Genomic DNA, 20,902 nt, shown 5'->3' on the forward strand with positions numbered 1-20,902 from the left:
AGAAACGATATTCCATTGAAATTCATATACATCCAAACGGGATATTACATGGGAAAAAATAGTCCGTTATTTTTACCGCTATAGTCCGAAATAGCTTGAAAAAAATTATACCGCTATTTGCATTCATGCAAAATTTTACCGCTAAAGTATGCTAATTACGGTTTATAAAACGCTAAACACCTTGACTTTAACTCGCTATTTAAAACATGAGATATTAGTGAAGTGAGTACCAGTAGTAATCGTTTTTCTGTACACGTACTAAGGTTAGGACGGAGTTCGCAGGTCTGCATCGGCACCGTCATCCATTGATGACTCCCAGCGTCCGGATGCATCCTAGGCGTGCAACACGGCGACAAGCAGGCTGCCCGAGCCCGGAGGCATGCCACCCTCACCCCTCCTCTTAATGAAATACGGGTGAGTTATTCACCTGGTCGAGAAAAAAAAAAAGATTGCAGCGCTGGTCGTCATCGTACAGATCGAGTTAACGGCCTGCTCCAGGCCCAGCAAGATTAGACAACCAAGCGACGGCATTCTGCCGAGCCCGCAGCGGCTCGCCAATGCTAGGACAAGCTCAGTTATAGGGCCAGCCTGAACATATAGCATAGATGTTCGTATAATACGGTTCTTGGCTTTAGATCTCAAATAATTTTAAAACTAATCAGATGTATAAAAAAATACTAACATCTATATATGATATCGAAGCATTATTAGATCAGTTATGAAATAAATTTTACAGTAAAACTATTTAGAAATAAATACTAATAGTATTAAATACATTTAACTAAATTTTACAAAGATTGGCTTGTTCTAAATTAAAAATTATATTTCTTTTTGAACATAGTGAGTACTGCAGTGGAATGTGTCTGTGCAGATTCGCATATAAACATATGTGTTTACATATTTCTTATTACGAATTGAGTGGTGGAGGGAGTAGCAACGTATGGCCTTAAAAAACAAAAAAAAAACTGCGTTCCGGACTGACTTGATGCATGACCGTTTCTGTCTATGCGTGTTGTTCGCTCGGACTTATCCGCCGAACCTGTCAATTATTCAGTAATATTTTTCTCCCATAATAAATCAGCCAACGGTACTTTCTTATTAGCCAAACATCACTGTCGAGGTCCAAGGCGACCACTGATTCTTCTTTTTGTTTTCGTACTCGTGTCATCATATTCGTGTTATTCCCCACCAATCGGGGACATGTGATGCGCTGCTGAAATATGGTCCGCAATCTGCCGTGCCAAGGACGGGAGTGACTCAACGAATCAACGGATGTCATGCTACCGAGCCTCTCGCGGCGTGCGGTTCTAAGCGTTCCGTGTTGGTGCAGGACCAGGAGCGGGAGTAGCCATCGCTGCTCTTCTTCGTTCATGGTTAGCCTAGAAGAGAAGACGGTGAACTCAACTGAACAGTTGTGAAAAGCCCCGCGTATTGTATTGGCTCATGAATACTACTTACTACTCCATCCATCCCAAATTGTAAATCATTCCAAGAATCTTGAAGAGTCAAACTTTTCTAAGTTTGACCGAATTTATATGATAAAATAATTATTATTATAATACCAACTAAGTATTCTTAAATTCTTTCTTAATTATATTTTCATAGTACACCGACTTTACGTTACAATTCTTAGTATTTCTCTCTATAATTTTGGTCAAACGTAAAAATGCTTTGACTCTCCAAGATTTTTGGAATTACTTACAGTTTGGGATGGAGTATTAGATATCTGTTTTAAAAACATACCGCAACTTTGAATTTTAGGCCTGGTTTAGATCTAAAAGGTTTTTGAATTTTGACTTTGTAGTACTTTCGTTTGTATTTGACAATCTCCTACAACTAAAAAGAATAAAAGGAGAGCAACTTTGGTTTGGTGTAACCTCGGTGTCATCTCCCCTTGCGATCCCGCGTATGGCTCCAAAAGGAAAACAAATCACGCACTCGCACGGAAGTCATGGCTCCAAAAGGAAACAACTAACCCTTTGACAAATTTGGAAGCGTGCGACAAATCAGCAACTACATAATCTACACCGCAAACGCCCTCGCGAGAAACCTCGCCGCCTCCTGCAATCGTGCGCCTCCATCGTGACCGCGAGACTAGGCGCTCAATCATGGACATGCAGGCCATCTCTTCCTCCTGATCCGCCGCCGTTGTGCTCTGGGAGGTCGGGCAGACAGCAGCGGAAGTCCACAAGCCGTGCGCCAAACGGACCACGTGCACGTGCACTTCCATCTTCCAACCATCCTGCGAGGAGCACAACCGTACCAGGTCCATCCCTTTTGTGCTCTCAGATTGTTGCCTTCAGCAAGGTTTTTTGTACAGTTGCATATTTACATACACTTGACCCTTTTTTTGCAACAAATTTGCATACACTTGACCTGAGAAAAGGATTTGAAAATAATCAAACATTCATGGTCAATCGGGAGATGAAACTATCGTTGCTTTTGGATACACTTCAGGCAGGAGTTCATATTTGCCCAAACAAATAACATCTCTTATAAGAACTATAAAACTACATAGGCAACAACGCTATTGCAGTGAAATTTGCTAACAGTTTCCATCCCATTAACTGCTCAATTCAGATGTTTCGTAACAATAGATGATGTAAAGGAATCTAACTTTTGTTAGGGGATTAGAGTGCCAAATTCTCTAAAATTTATAAGTTATTTTATCAGACAATCATGCCAAATTAGGTGCTAAAGAGATATATCAGCGCATGAGCTAAAAAAATCGGAGAGCAGAAATAAAGATAGGCAAACCACTCTTTGAATAATATAATATACTTAACCAGCAACAACGCCCTTCACAAGTAAAGTACTCTATTATTTTTCCTATCTCCAAAGTAAGTGGAAGATATAGAAGGACTAAGGTTGAACTAATAATTAAATCTCTTAAATATTTATTACTATCCACGTACTGATATTCAAACATCAGACTTCATCTCCATCATACATCTTCAAGGGTTATGCATTTAGACTTTGCATTTACTAATTTGCAAAAAAAACTTAAAATGTGCTATCCAATGGTTTTGCATTTAGACTTTGCAATTTGCATAACTTGACATTTAGAGGTCTAAACTTGGCATATATGCCAAGCCCCCCAGGCTTTGCAAACCGTGATCGTCCCCACACCCACACGACTCGGGCTGCGTTTCGTCCACCAGCGCGACTCCTCCACGCGTGAGCGCCATCAAGTTTTCCCGCGTAGCTTTGCCGCAGAGGATCAGGACGGGGCGAGGTTCAGGACGAGCGAGGTTCAGGACGAGGCGAGGTTCATGACGGGTGAGGACCAAACGACGCGGCGCAAGGACCTGGACGGGGCGACGACGGCTGAGCGAGGAATACTGCGATACGAAGGCGCGCTACGCGCGAAGAATTATCGGCAATGAAGAAAATCGCGCACCAAAACAAAAACCTTCCGAGGAAAAATAGTGTGGGTCCAAAATTCCCTCAAATGCCAAGTGAAAATGCAAAACCATTGGAGATCACGCCTTTTTATCCTTGCCATTTTTATTTGAAACTTTGCAAACTCCATCAAATGCAAAACTAAAAATGCATAACCCTTGGATATATATGAAGGCATGAAGCTCCACCGAGCATGGTCAAATGGCAAGATAGAATAGGTTGCTGAGTTGCACATGTATGAGAAAAATGAGTTGATAATATAGGAATGAAAAGATTGAAGTCAATCATACACCGTTCCCAGTTCCAAACCAGCAAAACCACTACTCTTAGTAAGGAATATATCATGTTTTTCTCCAATGCTATGTAAGCATGTAGATAAAAAGGAAACAAATAGCTGCAGTGAGCGCTTAGTGCAACTATGTGGCTGCAGAAAGAAAGGCAGACTAAATCATCGCGGATTAGAAATTATATTTCGGCAACAAAACACAGGTCTGACTAGGGGGTTGGAGGTGGCAAGGGTGTTCAGAGGTAAAGAAGGAACATGACTTTTTGTGGAGAGTCAGGACCATCCTTTGTCATCAAAGAAATCCATTCACCTTGACTATAGAAACATAATTCTTCAATGAATATAGCAGAAGTTATGGCTTTCTGAATATTGGTATGTCAGTTTTGTTATTACACATATTAACAGAACATGGAAACAATAAACAGGTTCCATTATAGGACAACTGGAATTAAAGGATCAATACCTAAACTAACCATATTAACTACACCACACTATGATATCAGGATGCATAGGGATTTGTAATACATATGCACCTATTGCTATTTGACCATGAGGACTAAGCATTTGTGAAGTGCCAAGATGCAGGTTGTGGTTGCTGATCGGATCAGAGAGCAGAAGAGGCTTGCGGCTTACCTTCTCCTGCAATTCTTGGATCTGCTGTAGCAGTGCTTGGAGGAAACGAGCGAAGAGCAGTGGATCTGCCTGTGCACAAGCAAACAGAGCTCCTCGTGGCAAGCTCGAGTGGTAGTGACGGAGGAGGCAGCGCGCAGCGCGGATAGGTGCGTTATTGAGCTGCAGCGTAGGGACACGGTCGAGGGCTGAGGAGGGGAAGCAGTCTGGTGTGACCTCAAGTGGCATCGTGGCGAGCTCGGCGGTGGCAGAGGGAGCGTGGTCGGTTGGCGGTGAGGGGTCGTGGACGAGGGAGATGGAGGGGATGAGGTCGGCAATGGTGGAGGGCCCATCATCGCCTCATCAAAGGGGAGGAGTGAGAGTGGTGAGAGTGTGAGGCAAGAGAGACAGAGTGGGGTTGGGATCAGGAAGGGCCGGGGGGTAGATTAGGTTGCTTCTCCTGTTTTTTTTGTAAGGCCTCTATTTAGACCTTGTTTAGTTGGTGAAAAATTTAGGTCTAGCTATTATAGCATTTTCGTTTATATTTAACAATTATTGTCCAATCATGGATTAATTAGGCTCAAAAGATTCGTCTCGCAAATTATAGATAAACTATATAATTAGTTATTTTTTAATCTATATTTAATGCTCTATATATGTGCCGCAAGATTTGATGTGATGGAGCATCTTGAATTTTTTTTGAATTTTCGGGTGAACTAAACAAGACCTTATCTTAATAATAAAAATTAAGTGTTGTCAAAAAATAATGATTAGTAGGTCAACACAGAGATCAGATAATAGCCTAAAGATCAAGTGATGGTTAGAGATATTTTTCACAAGTATGGATGGTTAGAAATATTTTCACAGTCTAAATATTTTAATTTTTGTTTATGATAAATAATATTATTTTAGCTTTAAACATTAATAAATTGTTTATATGCAAGGCCATACTTGCAGAAACAAGGTAGCTGCAGGTATCTGACAGTTTACACTCTACAATAAGATTGTTTTGATTTTATGTTAAAACTTAAATTATACTTTAATTGTACATGTATCATGAAGAAGGATTTACAAAACAAACGTTCTGATCATCTCAGTTGAATTATATTTTAATTGTTCATGCATCAAACCTTTATCAACCTTGTGCATGCTGGAGCTTTGGTCAGACAGTAGCTATAAGAATATACTCTATTTAATTATTCTTTGCAAATTATATGTATTGTTCATGATTCAAATTTTGTGTTTTTGAGCTTCCTCGAGTTATTGTTGACAGATCCCCTGATCTGCGTATAGTTTACATGTTGCAGGGTTGTACTACACTTTTGCATTTAACTTGCACTATATGGTTATAGTGAATGTACATATTCTTGGATGGAACGAGGGTATCTTTAAATAGTAATTCATTTATGAAAAGAGTTATTGTTGCTTTCAATAATAATATTTATGATTTAACTATTTTTATATATTGCTAACGGTGAATTTTGCCATAGACATTCAAGTGGATACATTATTCTACAGTGTGGAATAAACCTAAAGCCACACATATTTATACGTGTGAGTATAACATACTTTTGTTTTAAAGTTTTGTGGGAGATGTTTCAAGACACGCAGTATTATCCATGTGAAAGGTATTAATATTTACGTATATACTCGTACATGTGTATATGATGGTATGGAGATGCAGAGGAACTTATTTATAGATTTATTGACGCACAAAAGAAAATGTATGTCAGAGATTTATTCCTGTTGATATAAAAGATTATCTTAGCCGCATCACAGAAATATTATAAAGTAAAGTTTGTGAGCCTGCGACATCATACTCACGGTGACTGTGTTGATTTTTAAAAACCTTGATTATTTTTTATAGTATTATTATCTTATTATGCGATTCATGTGTTTTTAATACAAATTGTTAGGTATCCCGTAGCAACCCACGGGCACACTACCTAGTAACTATTTAACCATAAACTAATTAGACTCAAAATATTTGTCTCGCAAATTATAAATAAATTGTGTAATTAGTTTTTTTTATCTATATTTAATGCTCCAAACATATGCCACAAGATTTGATGTGATGAGAAATCTTGAAAAGTTTTAAAATTTTGGGGTGAACTCAACAAGTCCTTACTATCTCCAACAACACAAATCTAAAATAGAGACCCATTCAAACTTATAGATCATGCACAGTAAAAGAATAAACCACCCAAAATCTTCTTTCTCCAACAGAGCACGCAAAATCCACCCGCACCGCTCCAGCCGCTCACCCGAGCTGCTCCAGCCGCTCGCCCGAGCCGCTCCGGCCACTCACAGTAGGCACGATGCGGACCTCACCTCGCCCCGGCAGTTGTGCCCCGCTCCCTGCCGCGGACATGCCCTAGCCCCAGGCCAGAGTTCCTCTTCCCCAAGCACCCGCCCCCGCCCCTCTCCTCCTGGCCGCCATGGCCGTCGTGGGCAAGCTCCTTCTCCTCCGTCTCCAGGCCCAGCTCGAACCCCAACAACCCCACACCACTCACCACCACCATTGTCACCGTCCTCGTTCGTGGCCTCGGCCCGCACTAGATCCACAACCCTGTGGCCCTCCCCCACCTCGTCTGTGCCAAATGTAACGACCCAGAAATTTTCACAAATACCAAAATTACCACCTGAAAATTTTTTCTAAAAATAACCCTTGCTTGGTGAGTTCATACTAGAAGAAACCCCCCCTGTAGATGCACAAGTAGAGCCTATTTAGTTGTTGAGCATATGCATATTTAATTCAACGCGTGATTTGGCCTCTATTGATTTTATGTGATGAGAAATAAAATCAATAACCTTTATTTAAATAATGAATTCTCTTCTAAAGCCGACCCTTGGCTTGTGCTCATGAAAACCCTAGACCCCTAGAGGACCCCATTTTAGGGTATGTACAAGTTGGCAACTTGTATATGCAAATAGGGATCAAGGTGTAGATAGTGTAATTATCAGAAATAGGAAAGGACTTAGGTTAGGGCTGGGAATTAGAAAACTGGCCTTCTGGCCCAAGCCAGCGCGCGGCCCAGCACAGCCCCGCCCACTGCACAGCGCCCCGGCCACTCCCGCGCGCGGCCCGGCGCTCGCCTACCCGCGCCCGCGCATAGCCAGTGGCCCAGCCAGCGCGCGGCCCAGCTCGCGCCCAGCCCGCAATCGGCCGGGCGACCCGACAGCGCCCCGGCCACTCCCGCGCGCGGCTGACAGGCGGCCCCCACCTGTCATCCCCACCTCGGCGCCCTCCTCTGCTTTTCCTTCCCCAGCGCCTCTGCACCATGGTGACGCCACTCGCGTCCCACTTTTGACCGGACGGGCGCAAATTGGAGATCGCCAGTGCGCTCGCAACCACTCCCACAACCCCAAGCCCTAGTTTAGGGGACGCCGAAGCCCTACACGTGTCCAGATGCCGTCCCCGCCGTCTGCCGCGAACCATGATCGAGGTCGGCTATAAAATCCGATTCCTCGAGCCCTAGCACGGCCCCCATCCACTCCGCCGCCGCGCTGCGGCCTAGACACCACTCGCCAAGCGCCACATCAGAGGGAGGAGCAAGGAGGAAGAGCGTCCGTGCCGTCGAGCCGCCCAAGCCGTCGGGGCAAAGGAGATCGCCGCCGCCGTCTTCTTCCTCTTCTCCGCGACGGTTTCTTGGCTCGGCACTGCGAACACCGGCACGGCCTCGACTCCCCACTGCAACGCCAGCCATCACCCTCGCCACCCCTGGTATGTTCACGGTCCCCGTCTTCGTGCACCACCAAACCGGGCGCTCGCGCCATGGCTGCCGTCACAAGCACGCACAAAGCACCACCTTGCCTTCCCGTACCCCGTTACGCACCCGCGCGCCACGCACAGCACACACCCAGGTCGGGAACAAGTCCCGGCCTTGCCGAACACACCCCCCCGGGACCGGAGCGAGAGCACCGTGCGCGTATCCCGCGGGCACGCCTCCGGCCGCCGGCGTGAACACACCCCGAGGGAATCCAAAAACGCCGCCTTTCACGTACCTCGCACCCGCCCCGCACTCACGCTGCTTACGCGCTCAGCACGGCGCGGCGAACGCGTCCGAACCAGCATGCCCACGGCCGCGAACACCACGGACTCGCGCACTCATGGAACGTCATCCGTTCCGGCCGCTGCACACCACTAGAGGGTCCCAAACCTCCCCTAGCACCTTCGCCAAGCTCGAGAACGCACCGTGCGCGCGTCTTTACCAAGAAAGGGACGTGGAAACGCCGGGGACGAGGCGCGGTCGTGCGATCGCCATGGCCGGCCCCCGCCCCGACACGGAGCGCCCCAGGACGCTACCGTCGGCAAGAGGGGGAAAGAGTGACGCCACCCGAGTCGCGCAGAAGGAACGAAAGTCGTGGCACTGCTTAGAGTGGAAGAGCAAAGGGGGGAGTACACCGGAGCACCGCCGGAGCATGGCGCTGCCCATCGGCGTCGTGGGAGAAGGGAGCAGGGGAAAGGAGGAGGAGAGAGCCTCCTGGCTGCACCCGGCGCGCCCCGGCGCGCCGTGGACCGAAGAGGAGAAGAGAGCGGGTGGACTAGGTCCACGTAGACCTAGCCAACGGACCACAGACCCCGCTGCGCACCCGTGCACCCGCGCGCCCGCCCCCTGGCCGCTGGGCCGAGCCCAGCACAAGGCCAAGGCCCAGCAGTGCCACCCAGCCGCAAGAAGGCCGACGCCGGCCCGCTACCTCGCCGCCCCCCCTGGCCACTCGCGTCCCACTTTTGACCGGACGGGCGCAAATTGGAGATCGCCAGTGCGCTCGCAACCACTCCCACAACCCTAATCCCTAGTTTAGGGGACGCGGAAGCCCTACACATGTCCAGACGCCGGCCCGCTACCTCGCCCCCCCTGGCCGCTGGGTCGGGCCGAAACCAAGCCCAAGCCGCAGGGTCAACCCCCTGACCCTTTTTCTTTTCTTTTTCCAAGTTTATAGCTTGCATAAATAATTTAAAACCCCCAAATGATTTCCGAAAAATACAGACCAAGAATCTAAATTCTTCTAAAAACGAGCTCTACGTCTTAGGCTTATTCATGAGTGCATTTGGTTCTTTCGATTCTTCTATTGGATTTTTGTGATATCTATAGGAGTCGCTTATTGCGACCATAGGTCTCGTTTGACAGACCCAGAGGAGCCGACGACTGAGGAGTACGACCCTGACTACACTGAGGAGCTCGAGGACGACTTGCCAGGTGCCACGTCCCACCCAACCTCGTAGAATCCTATTAGTCATGCTATGAATGTAGAAGCTAGCGTTTTACTTTTATGCAATAATCTGAGATAGGATGCATGGTAGAAATGCTTGTGAGCCGTTACCTTGTCGCAACCTACTACCATGGCTTATTCGCAGTTAGGATAGAAGCTTGCATCTTACTACTGGTACCCTACTCTGCATTATATCTGTGATGTGATGCTTGGTGGGCAGTTGTTGGGTTGGTTAAGGCATGGAATGCCGATATCAGAATTTGGGGAGATCTTGGCGTGTGTTTTGGGTGTGTAGTGAGGGTTGAGTCGACCGAGCAGGAATGTACGACGAGTCTTGGGACGAGTCTTGCCGGGAGATGCTACCTAGGCGTTTCCCAAGAGAGATGCCTGTGGCGGGCACACGTGACAGGGAGAGGTCCCGTGGGACGAAGCGCCGGGATGGGAGGTGATGTTTAGCACGGGGTGACCGGATGTCCCGTGGAGCGGGGCATCGGCCAACCCCACGTGAAGATGTCCTGTTCGGTCCCCCTAAGGACTCATGAGTTCTGGGAACCGGTTCGTAGGAAGCCTTGCATTCCCACTCGCCTTAGCCATGGAACGGGACGGATGTACGACCAGCTAGGGCGGTGCCACTACTACTAGGTTGTTAGCGGAAAGTGTAGGGAGGTACGGGCATGGGACCCACACCCTCCTAAGACAGCGTAGTGACCTTGGGGGCCCGGTACTACGTCTCACATTCTCAGCATGCCGGTGGTACTCCGGCATGGCCCCAGTCCTGAGTGGTAGGGTGGCATCGTGTTTAGTTGGAAGGCAGCCCGGTATCAGCCTAGACGATGTACAGCGTCGATGATGGTGATCTTGTGGGTAGTGCAAACCTCTGCAGAGTTCTGGTTGATCGATCGATACATATGCCGTTCGCGGCTATGGACCTTTCCTATGTTTCCGCTTCACTTGACTAGAGAGAGGAGTCCTTTCTACCTTCCCCTGGGTTTGTGTTGGATCCGACAATGGCCGCTGAGGCAAGGTACGAGCGGGAGTCGTCCTTGCCGCCTAGAGAGTGAGAGTGTGGTGAGATGTGTGTGCTGGGATGGGAGAATGTGAGAAAGGAGTTGGTTTAAAAGTTGACTTATTATTATTATTATTATAAAATTTGGACTTATTTCGCATAGGAAGCTACAGCCATATATTAGGTCTTTTTGATTCATCCCCTTGCATTCCACCTACAACAAAGCTCGCAAAAAGCATAGGGTGGGAGCCAGTGGCCAGTACAAATCGTACTGATACTTTGGCAGCAGGTTCTGAGCCTGAGTACGACTACGCGGGCGACGATTGGGAGGAGTAGATGTCTCATTCTACGCTCAAGTTTGGAGGATCCGGAGTTCACGCCTTCGCTATCTACCCGATGTTGTTCCGTATGCTGTGTGTGTGAGTGTGATTCCGCCAGGTGGCGATGTAATAATGAGTAAACCCCTCTTGTACTCTCTTTTGTTCGTGTATGACTTGTATAACAGCTGAAATTTGGGTATTTGGAATTGACTCCTTCGCGTGTTAATTTGTTTTACAATTCGAATCTGGGGATTTCCCTTCGTGGAAATCTAGATCGTTTCAGTTGGTATCGGAGCCATACTTGACCCTAGGACGAGACCCTTAGGATTGGACGACAAAAATCAGGAGTGAGACTTGTCTTTTCGGCCTATATTCGCCGACCTTGCATCTTTTGTGCATGGCTTAACTTTACATCTATTCTTTCACCACCTAAAATCTCACTAAGTTCATCTCTAACCCTATTCTTTGGGTAAATGCAGAGCACCATGTTGATCGTTGAGATGGCTGTGGACGCCCGGCAGTACGGTGGTTTTGTGCCCCTGCTGTACGACGTGCTGACTGAGCTTGGAGTCCCTACCGAGCCGATCCGCTACGTCTGTCGTGGAGAGGCGGGACCGGACGGACACCTTCAGGGTCACATTGTGATCAACCTCACCGTCCCCGCCAGCACGACACTTCCTGGAGTGACAGCTTTCCATGAGTTGTCGATCGAGACTTTTGTCGCCAACTGCGTCCAGGCCGTGACTCGCCAGGCCCTCCGCCACGTCGTTCAGGACACGTGGGAGCATATCCAGGGAGGCAGATTCCGTCTACTTCCTCGCGTCCTGGACCTCACCTACGTCGAGGGAGCCACCGTCCGAATGTTGGCTGCGGACCAGCTCGCTCAGGAGGAGACAGACCCCTGTCTTCAGTTCTCGGGCTGCTACATCTTGGCCCAGGATCGCTACATCACGGCGGTCGAGACTCAGAACATGTGCTACCGAGACCTGATGTTCACAGCCGACCACGTCATCGAGATGGAGCAGGTGAAGAAGATACTGAGGGACGCTATCCTAACAGAGCGCCACAGCCATGACCGCCTGGAGGACTTCAGCCGAGCTCGCGAGGTTGCCTTCAGGCAGGAGATTCAGGAGTGGCAGAACAAGGCCAGGGACTACGAGCTCCGAGGCGACCACTTGGACGCTAAGGTGCTTGAGCTGGAGGACCGACTTGAGCGCCAGCGCGTGCTCTTGGGTGAGTTCCGTCATAGGGAGAAGGAGAAGATCTTCAGCAAGCTGTGCCTGGAGACCCGCTACGAGCGTATGTCACAGGAGATCGAGATGCTGAGGGCTGAGTCCACCCACAACACTCGTCACCTAGCTGAGCTCATCAAAACCACAGAGTACTTCAGGGACAAGGCCCAGAGGACCCGTCAGGCTTGGATCACTTCTGACAACAAGCGTGTCAAGGAGATCGCCCGTGTCTAGGAGCCCCTCCCCCCCAAGATGCGCAAGGAGGCGTGCAAGCACTCTTTCCGTCCTGTACCCACCACCCTCAACCTCACAGCTTGCCCTTCTGAGCACTACCCTGAGGCACCGAGGACCATACAGCTCGAGGCCACGGAGGAGTATGCCGGCCGACTTCACCGTACTGACGCCGAGCTCGAGGCTATGGACAGGGACTCTGAGGAGCAGCTCCCTAGCTCTCGCCCCACCACACCACCTTACGTCCCTACCTAGTAGAGTAGAGTAGTCTTTCTAATGATGTGCCCTGCGTGGCAAATAATGCGACATGTAACTCACTATCTGTAGTAGAGCGGAATGTCCTGTTCTTTTGGAGCCTACCTGCGTGTAGAACGATTCCCGCGAGCCCTCTGGTGTAGTTGCCCAAGGCATCGCTGTGTAATGAACTCATGTAATGAATGTTTGGGTCTTAATGGATTTTATCGATGTTATTTGCTTCTTTGTATGAGTGTTGGATAGAATGTTTTATGAATTAAATTACCTAATTATCTAAACACTGTTTTAACACATTAAATCATGACCTAATCCGTGCAGAGAGATGGCGTGCCGCCGTTCTGAACGCCTCAACGTTCGTTCCCCTTCATCCGAGATGGAGTACCGCGGCCGTGGGCGTGGGCGTGGTCGAGGAGCTACCTCTCCTGCCCCCAGACTCGAACTGGAGGGGGAGGAGCCCGCCCCAGGAGAGCCTGCCCTAGAGGAGCCCCACAGGAGAGCTAGGTCCCCTTAGCTCGGGGACAATGATGCACCACCACCGCCGCCACCGTCTCTGTCTGAGGTGATGGATCGCCAGACTCGCCTTCTCGAGGCACTGGCGGATGGCATACTGCGTCGTCCTAGAGGAGGTCCACCCAACGACTTCCAAAGGAAGCTAGAAGGCTTCCTCAAGCTGAGGCCTCCTACGTTTGACTGTGCTGACGATGATCTCATTGCCGCCGAGGACTGGCTGCGTGAGATCGAGAAGAAGCTGGACCTCACCACTTGCACAGATGAGGAGTGTGTGGGAGTCGCCGCTCACCAGCTCACTGGCGCTGCACGCGCATGGTGGGACAGCTACAGTGACACCCACGAGAACCCCGGGGGCATAACCTGGGCCGAGTTCACTGAGGCGTTCCGTGAGCAGCATGTGCCTGAGGGTGTCATGGACGCCAAGGTGGAGGAGTTCCGCAACATCTCCCAGGGCACTCAGAAGGTACAAGAGTATGCCACTCGTTTCACCCGCACCATGAGGTATGCTCTAGATGAGTCCAACACTAAGAAGAAGAAGATGTACTTCTTCAAGAAGGGTTTGAGTACGCGCCTCAAGGTGGCCCTCTCGGGTCACACCTGCTACACCCTCCGGGAGATGATCAACAAGGCCCTGGAGATGGAGAGGGACCGCCTGGAGGCCGATGCTCAATACAAGGAGAAGAAGCGCCGGTCCGAGGGTTCTTCTCGTGGCCCGGCACCCTAGAGGCCACGTGCTCACGTGCCCCCTCCGTCGCGCCCCCGCTCTGCTCAGGGTGCTGCACCGGCTCCGAGTCAAGGAGGTGGTACCCACACCGCCAACTACCACCGCCCCACTCAAAGCCGCCCTGTGCAGAGTACCAGCACGTGGAAGGCCGCTGCACCCACCTCCACAGGCAGTGTGCCTTTCGCTTGCTTCAACTGTGGTCAGCCAGGCCACAAGGCTGCCCACTGCCCTGCGAAGACTGCTCCACCACCTGCCCCAGCTTCGACCAGGCAGGCACCTGCTCAGGGTACACTTCGCAAGCCAGCTGTGGGAGCCACCCGCGGCCGTCTCACACACCTGACAGCGCAGGACGCTCAGGACGCCCCCGACGCGGTGTACGGTATGTTTTTGGTACAGGGAGTTATGGCATCAGTTCTATTTGACTGTGGTGCAACTTGCTCATATGTATCCTCTAGATTCGCACGAGAGCACAACCTACCCGTGTCACCACGGAAGGTACCCATAGACACCATATCCCCTTTAGGCAACCTCAGATGCACCCAAAAATGTCAGGGAGTGAGTATCACCATTGAGGGTTACCCTTTTCTAGCCGACCTCACCTTACTCCTGTCAGATGGACTGGATGTCATCTTAGGAATGGATTGGCTGACCCGACACAAGGGAGTGATATCTTGTTCACCGAGGTATGTGGAGATAACGCACCCGAGTGGTCGTGTGCTTCGATGTGAGCCTAACCATGAGAAGAAGGCGCCCATGTTATGTGCCTTAGAAGCCAAGTCAGTTGAGGAGGTGCCCATAGTAAGTGAGTACCCTGACGTGTTTTCAGAGGAGTTGCCGGGTATGCCACCTGACAGAGATGTGGAGTTCGTGATTGACCTTTTGCCGGGTACGGATCCCATTGCTAAGAGGCCCTACCGCATGTCAGTCGATGAGCTGGAAGAGCTCAAGAAGCAACTCAAGGAGTTGGCAGATAAGGGGTACATTAGACCCAGTGCTTCACCATGGGGTTCCCCTGTCTTGTTCGTGAAGAAGAAGGATGGTTCCATAAGGATGTGTATTGACTACCGGAACTTAAATGCCGTGACTGTCAAGAACAAGTACCCTCTCCCAAGGATCGATGACCTATTGGATCAGCTAAAGGATGCCAAGTTCTTCTCAAAAATCGATCTCCGATCCGGGTACCATCAGATGAAGATCAGACCAGAGGATATACCTAAGACAGCCTTTGTCACAAGGTATGGGCAATATGAGTTCACTGTCGTGTCCTTCGAACTCACGGATGCCCCGGCTTACTTCATGAATATGATGAACAAGGTGTTCATGGAAGAACTAGACAAGTTCGTTGTTGTGTTCATTGATGATATTCTTGTCTATTCAGCCTCTGCCGAAGAACATGAGCAGCACTTGAGAGTAGTTCTGGAGAAGTTGAGGCAGAACCAACTCTATGCCAAGTTCAGTAAGTGCGAGTTCTGGCTTGAAGAAGTCGCCTTCCTTGGGCATGTTCTCACAGCTGAGGGAGTTGCAGTTGACCCAGCCAAAATAGAAGCCGTGAAGGAATGGGAGCAACCCCGTAATGCGACTGATATCCGTAGTTTTCTGGGTTTGGCTGGGTACTATCGCTGATTCATTGAGAATTTCTCTAAGATCGCCAAGCCAATGACCAACCTCCTCAAGAAGACCAATGAGTTTGAGTGGACACCTGAGTGTGAACAGAGCTTCCAGACCTTGAAACAGAAGCTTACCACCACCCCTGTGCTAGCCTTGCCTGACATTCAGAAGGACTTCGTAGTCTACTGTGATGCTTCGAGACAGGGACTCGGATGTGTTCTGATGCAGAGTGGGAAGGTCATAGCATATGCGTCGTGACAGCTAAAAGACCATGAGCAACGCTACCCCACCCATGACCTTGAGCTGGCAGCTGTTGTGCATGCCTTAAAGATCCGGAGACACTACCTGATTGGCAACAAGTGTGATATTTACACTGATCACAAGAGCTTGAAGTACTTCTTCACTCAAGAAGATTTGAACATGAGACAACGTAGGTGGTTAGAACTCATAAAGGACTACAACCTGGAGATCCACTACCACCCAGGAAAGGTAAATGTAGTTGCTGACGCCTTGAGCCGCAAGAGCTATTGCCACAGTCTGTCCATGGCGACCATACCGTCGGAGTTGTGTCAGGAAATGGGAGGTCTACAGCTAGAGGTCATACCAGAGGGCTTGCTCAGTGAATTGCGAATACGCTATGATCTAGAAGAACGGATTCGGGAGGCCCAAAAGAATTGTCTCGTGATCCAAAAACTCCGTAGGATCATGGAAAGGGGTACGTCTCCTTGGTTTCACGAGGACGAACAAGGGACCTGCTGGTGCAAAAACAGAATCTGCGTGCCTCACGATAAAGCCTTGCGAGAGGAAATCTTGATTGAGGCACACGACTCCAAATACAGCATACACCCTGGCAGCACTAAGATGTACGCTGACTTGAGAAAGATCTTCTGGTGGAAGAACATGAAGAAAGACATCTTCGGTGTGACACTTGCAATAGGGTCAAGGCAGAACACCAGAGACCAGCTGGGTTGTTAAAACTGCTAGATGTACCAGAGTGGAAATGGGAAGGCATCTCCATGGACTTTATCGTGGGTTTGCCTCGATCCCCGAAAGGCCACGACTCAATCTGGGTGATAGTTGACCGACTGACCAAGGTAGCACATTTCATACGAGTCAAGACAGTCTATCGTACCGAACAACTGGCAGATCTATATGTGGACCACATTCTTAGACTCCATGGCGCACCTACCAGCATCATATCAGACCGAGGGCCACAATGGGTATCCAGATTCTGGCAGAGTCTGCACAAGGCCATCGGCACCCGTCTAGACTATAGTACCGCATATCACCCACAGACGGATGGTCAGACTGAGAGAGTGAACCAGGTCCTTGAGGACATGCTCAGAGCTTGCGTACTGAAGTATGGGTCAGATTGGGAGAAGAGTTTATCTCATGCAGAGTTCTCCTACAACAACAGTTATCAGGCCAGCATTCAGATGTCACCTTTCGAAGCCCTGTACGGAAGAAAGTGTAGAACCCCGCTGATGTGGTCACAGGTGGGAGAGAGAGCATTCTTTGGCCCTGATAAAATTAAAGAGGCCGAAGAGGGAGTCGCCCAGGTGCGAGAGAACTTGAGGATCGCTCAAAGCCGATAGAAAAGTTACGCTGATAACAGACGGAGAGACTTGGAGTTCTATGTCGGAGACCACGTCTACCTCAAGGTCTCACCACTCCGTGGCACCTTTAGGTTCCATGTGAAAGGGAAGTTGGCACCCCGGTTCGTGGGTCCCTACCGAATCAGCAAGAGAATTGGTAAGTTGGCTTACAGGTTGGAACTACCCGAGGAAATGTCAGGAGTGCACCCAGTCTTCCATGTCTCCCAATTGCGTAAGTGTCTAAAATTGCCCGAGGAAGAGGTACCTATCGAGACACTAGACTTACAGGAGACCCTGGAATATCGGGAGTATCCAGTTCGGATCCTTGACCGAGCAACCAAGGAAACAAGGAGTTCCACCATTCACATGTGCAAGGTGTTGTACGTGGAGCAACCACACAGAGAGAGAAGCCACTTGGGAGAAAGAATCCGAGATGCAGTTACGTTACCCCTACCTCTTCGAAAGGTACGTCACACCTTAAATCTCGGGACGAGATTCCAATGAGGGGGAAGGACTGTAACGACCCAGAAATTTTCACAAATACCAAAATTACCACCTGAAATTTTTTTCTAAAAATAACCCTTGCTTGGTGAGTTCATACTAGAAGAAACCCCCCTGTAGATGCACAAGTAGAGCCTATTTAGTTGTTGAGCATATGCATATTTAATTCAACGCGTGATTTGGCCTCTATTGATTTTATGTGATGAGAAATAAAATCAATAACCTTTATTTAAATAATGAATTCTCTTCTAAAGCCGACCCTTGGCTTGTGCTCATGAAAACCCTAGACCCCTAGAGGACCCCATTTTAGGGTATGTACAAGTTGGCAACTTGTATATGCAAATAGGGATCAAGGTGTAGATAGTGTAATTATCAGAAATAGGACTTAGGTTAGGGCTAGGAATTAGAAAACTGGCCTTCTGGCCCAAGCCAGCGCGTGGCCCAGCACAGCCCCGCCCACTGCACAGCGCCCCGGCCACTCCCCCGCGCGGCCCAGCGCTCGCCTACCCGCGCCCGCGCATGGCCAGCGGCCCCGCCAGCGCGCGGCCCAGCTCGCGCCCAGCCCGCAATCGGCCGGGCGACCCGACAGCGCCCCGGAAACTCCCGCGCGCGGCTGACAGGCGGCCCCCGCCTGTCATCCCCCACCTCGGCGCCCTCCTCTGCTTTTCCTTCCCCAGCGCCTCTGCACCATGGTGACGCCACTCGCGTCCCACTTTTGACCGGACGGGCGCAAATTGGAGATCGCCAGTGCGCTCGCAACCACTCCCACAACCCCAAGCCCTAGTTTAGGGGACGCGGAAGCCCTACACATGTCCAGACGCCGGCCCGCTACCTCGCCCCCCTGGCCGCTGGGTCGGGCCGAAACCAAGCCCAAGCCGCAGGGTCAACCCCCTGACCCTTTTTCTTTTCTTTTTCCAAGTTTATAGCTTGCATAAATAATTTAAAACCCCCAAATGATTTCCGAAAAATACAGACCAAGAATCTAAATTCTTCTAAAAACGAGCTCTACGTCTTAGGCTTATTCATGAGTGCATTTGGTTCTTTCGATTCTTCTATTGGATTTTTGTGATATCTATAGGAGTCGCTTATTGCGACCATAGGTCTCGTTTGACAGACCCAGAGGAGCCGACGACTGAGGAGTACGACCCTGACTACACTGAGGAGCTCGAGGACGACTTGCCAGGTGCCACGTCCCACCCAACCTCGTAGAATCCTATTAGTCATGCTATGAATGTAGAAGCTAGCGTTTTACTTTTATGCAATAATCTGAGATAGGATGCATGGTAGAAATGCTTGTGAGCCGTTACCTTGTCGCAACCTACTACCATGGCTTATTCGCAGTTAGGATAGAAGCTTGCATCTTACTACTGGTACCCTACTCTGCATTATATCTGTGATGTGATGCTTGGTGGGCAGTTGTTGGGTTGGTTAAGGCATGGAATGCCGATATCAGAATTTGGGGAGATCTTGGCGTGTGTTTTGGGTGTGTAGTGAGGGTTGAGTCGACCGAGCAGGAATGTACGACGAGTCTTGGGACGAGTCTTGCCGGGAGATGCTACCTAGGCGTTTCCCAAGAGAGATGCCTGTGGCGGGCACACGTGACAGGGAGAGGTCCTGTGGGACGAAGCGCCGGGATGGGAGGTGCTGTTTAGCACGGGGTGACCGGATGTCCCGTGGAGCGGGGCATCGGCCAACCCCACGTGAAGATGTCCTGTTCGGTCCCCCTAAGGACTCATGAGTTCTGGGAACCGGTTCGTAGGAAGCCTTGCATTCCCACTCGCCTTAGCCATGGAACGGGACGGATGTACGACCAGCTAGGGCGGTGCCACTACTACTAGGTTGTTAGCGGAAAGTGTAGGGAGGTACGGGCATGGGACCCACACCCTCCTAAGACAGTGTAGTGACCTTGGGGGCCCGGTACTACGTCTCACATTCTCAGCATGCCGGTGGTACTCCGGCATGGCCCCAGTCCTGAGTGGTAGGGTGGCATCGTGTTTAGTTGGAAGGCAGCCCGGTATCAGCCTAGACGATGTACAGCGTCGATGATGGTGATCTTGTGGGTAGTGCAAACCTCTGCAGAGTTCTGGTTGATCGATCGATACATATGCCGTTCGCGGCTATGGACCTTTCCTATGTTTCCGCTTCACTTGACTAGAGAGAGGAGTCCTTTCTACCTTCCCCTGGGTTTGTGTTGGATCTGGCAATGGCCGCTGAGGCAAGGTACGAGCGGGAGTCGTCCTTGCCGCCTAGAGAGTGAGAGTGTGGTGAGATGTGTGTGCTGGGATGGGAGAATGTGAGAAAGGAGTTGGTTTAAAAGTTGACTTATTATTATTATTATTATTATAAAATTTGGACTTATTTCGCATAGGAAGCTACAGCCATATATTAGGTCTTTTTGATTCATCCCCTTGCATTCCACCTACCACAAAGCTTCGCAAAAAGCATAGGGTGGGAGCCAGTGGCCAGTACAAATCGTACTGATACTTTGGCAGCAGGTTCTGAGCCTGAGTACGACTACGCGGGCGACGATTGGGAGGAGTAGATGTCTCATCCTATGCTCAAGTTTGGAGGATCCGGAGTTCGCGCCTTTGCTATCTACCCGATGCTGTTCCGTATGCTGTGTGTGTGAGTGTGATTCCGCCAAGCGGCGATGTAATAATGAGTAAACCCCTCTTGTACTCTCTTTTGTTCGTGTATGACTTGTATAACAGCTGAAATTCGGGTATTTCGAATTGACTCCTTCGCGTGTTAATTCATTTTACAATTCGAATCTGGGGATTTCCCTTCGTGGAAATCTAGATCGTTTCACCAAAGACATCCGCGTCTTCATCTCTGGCCTCCACTTGCGCCTTCGGCTACGAGGACAACGTCTACAACGACGACAAGGATCAGCTCGCGAGTGGGCTCCGGTCATGGTGTTGGGACTGCTCTAGTCGTGGAGACGCAAAGAGCGAGGAGAGAAGACACATATTTGCCTTCATTGTCGGAGGCAACGCAAAATGGGTGTTGCTTTTGGCTGCTCTATTGGAAAGTATTTCCCCCTCCAAAAACATGTGCAGCACTCATTTTGGGTATAGGTCACCTTTGTTCCTATCCTGCTGGAGATAGTCTTACTATGTTGTGGTATAAGTGTGCGCTGCAAATATGTGAGAGCTTGAATTCTATTTGGGCCTTGTTTATTTCCCAAAAGTTTTGTAATTTTTTTAAGATTTTCCGTCATATCGAATCTTGCGGCATATGCATGAAGCATTAAACATAGATAAAAAATAATTAATAGCACAGTTACCTGTAATTTGTGAGACGCATCTTTTGAGCCTAGTTAGTCCCTGATTGGACAATATTTATCAAATACAAACGAAAATACTACATTAGTCCTTTATTGGATAATATTTTGGATTTGACTATTGTA

The 20,902-nt window shown here is 49.3% G+C and overlaps 1 protein-coding gene across 1 annotated transcript; it reads left to right on the forward strand.

The window, feature by feature from the left end:
* On the forward strand, window positions 13,118-13,789 carry LOC110433749. Its single transcript, XM_021456311.1, has one exon. The coding sequence runs from the start codon at window positions 13,118-13,120 to the stop codon at window positions 13,787-13,789; it is 672 nt and encodes a 223-aa protein (XP_021311986.1).

Source organism: Sorghum bicolor, chromosome 3 (assembly GCF_000003195.3).
Source record: "Sorghum bicolor cultivar BTx623 chromosome 3, Sorghum_bicolor_NCBIv3, whole genome shotgun sequence".
Lineage (NCBI taxonomy): Eukaryota > Viridiplantae > Streptophyta > Magnoliopsida > Poales > Poaceae > Sorghum > Sorghum bicolor.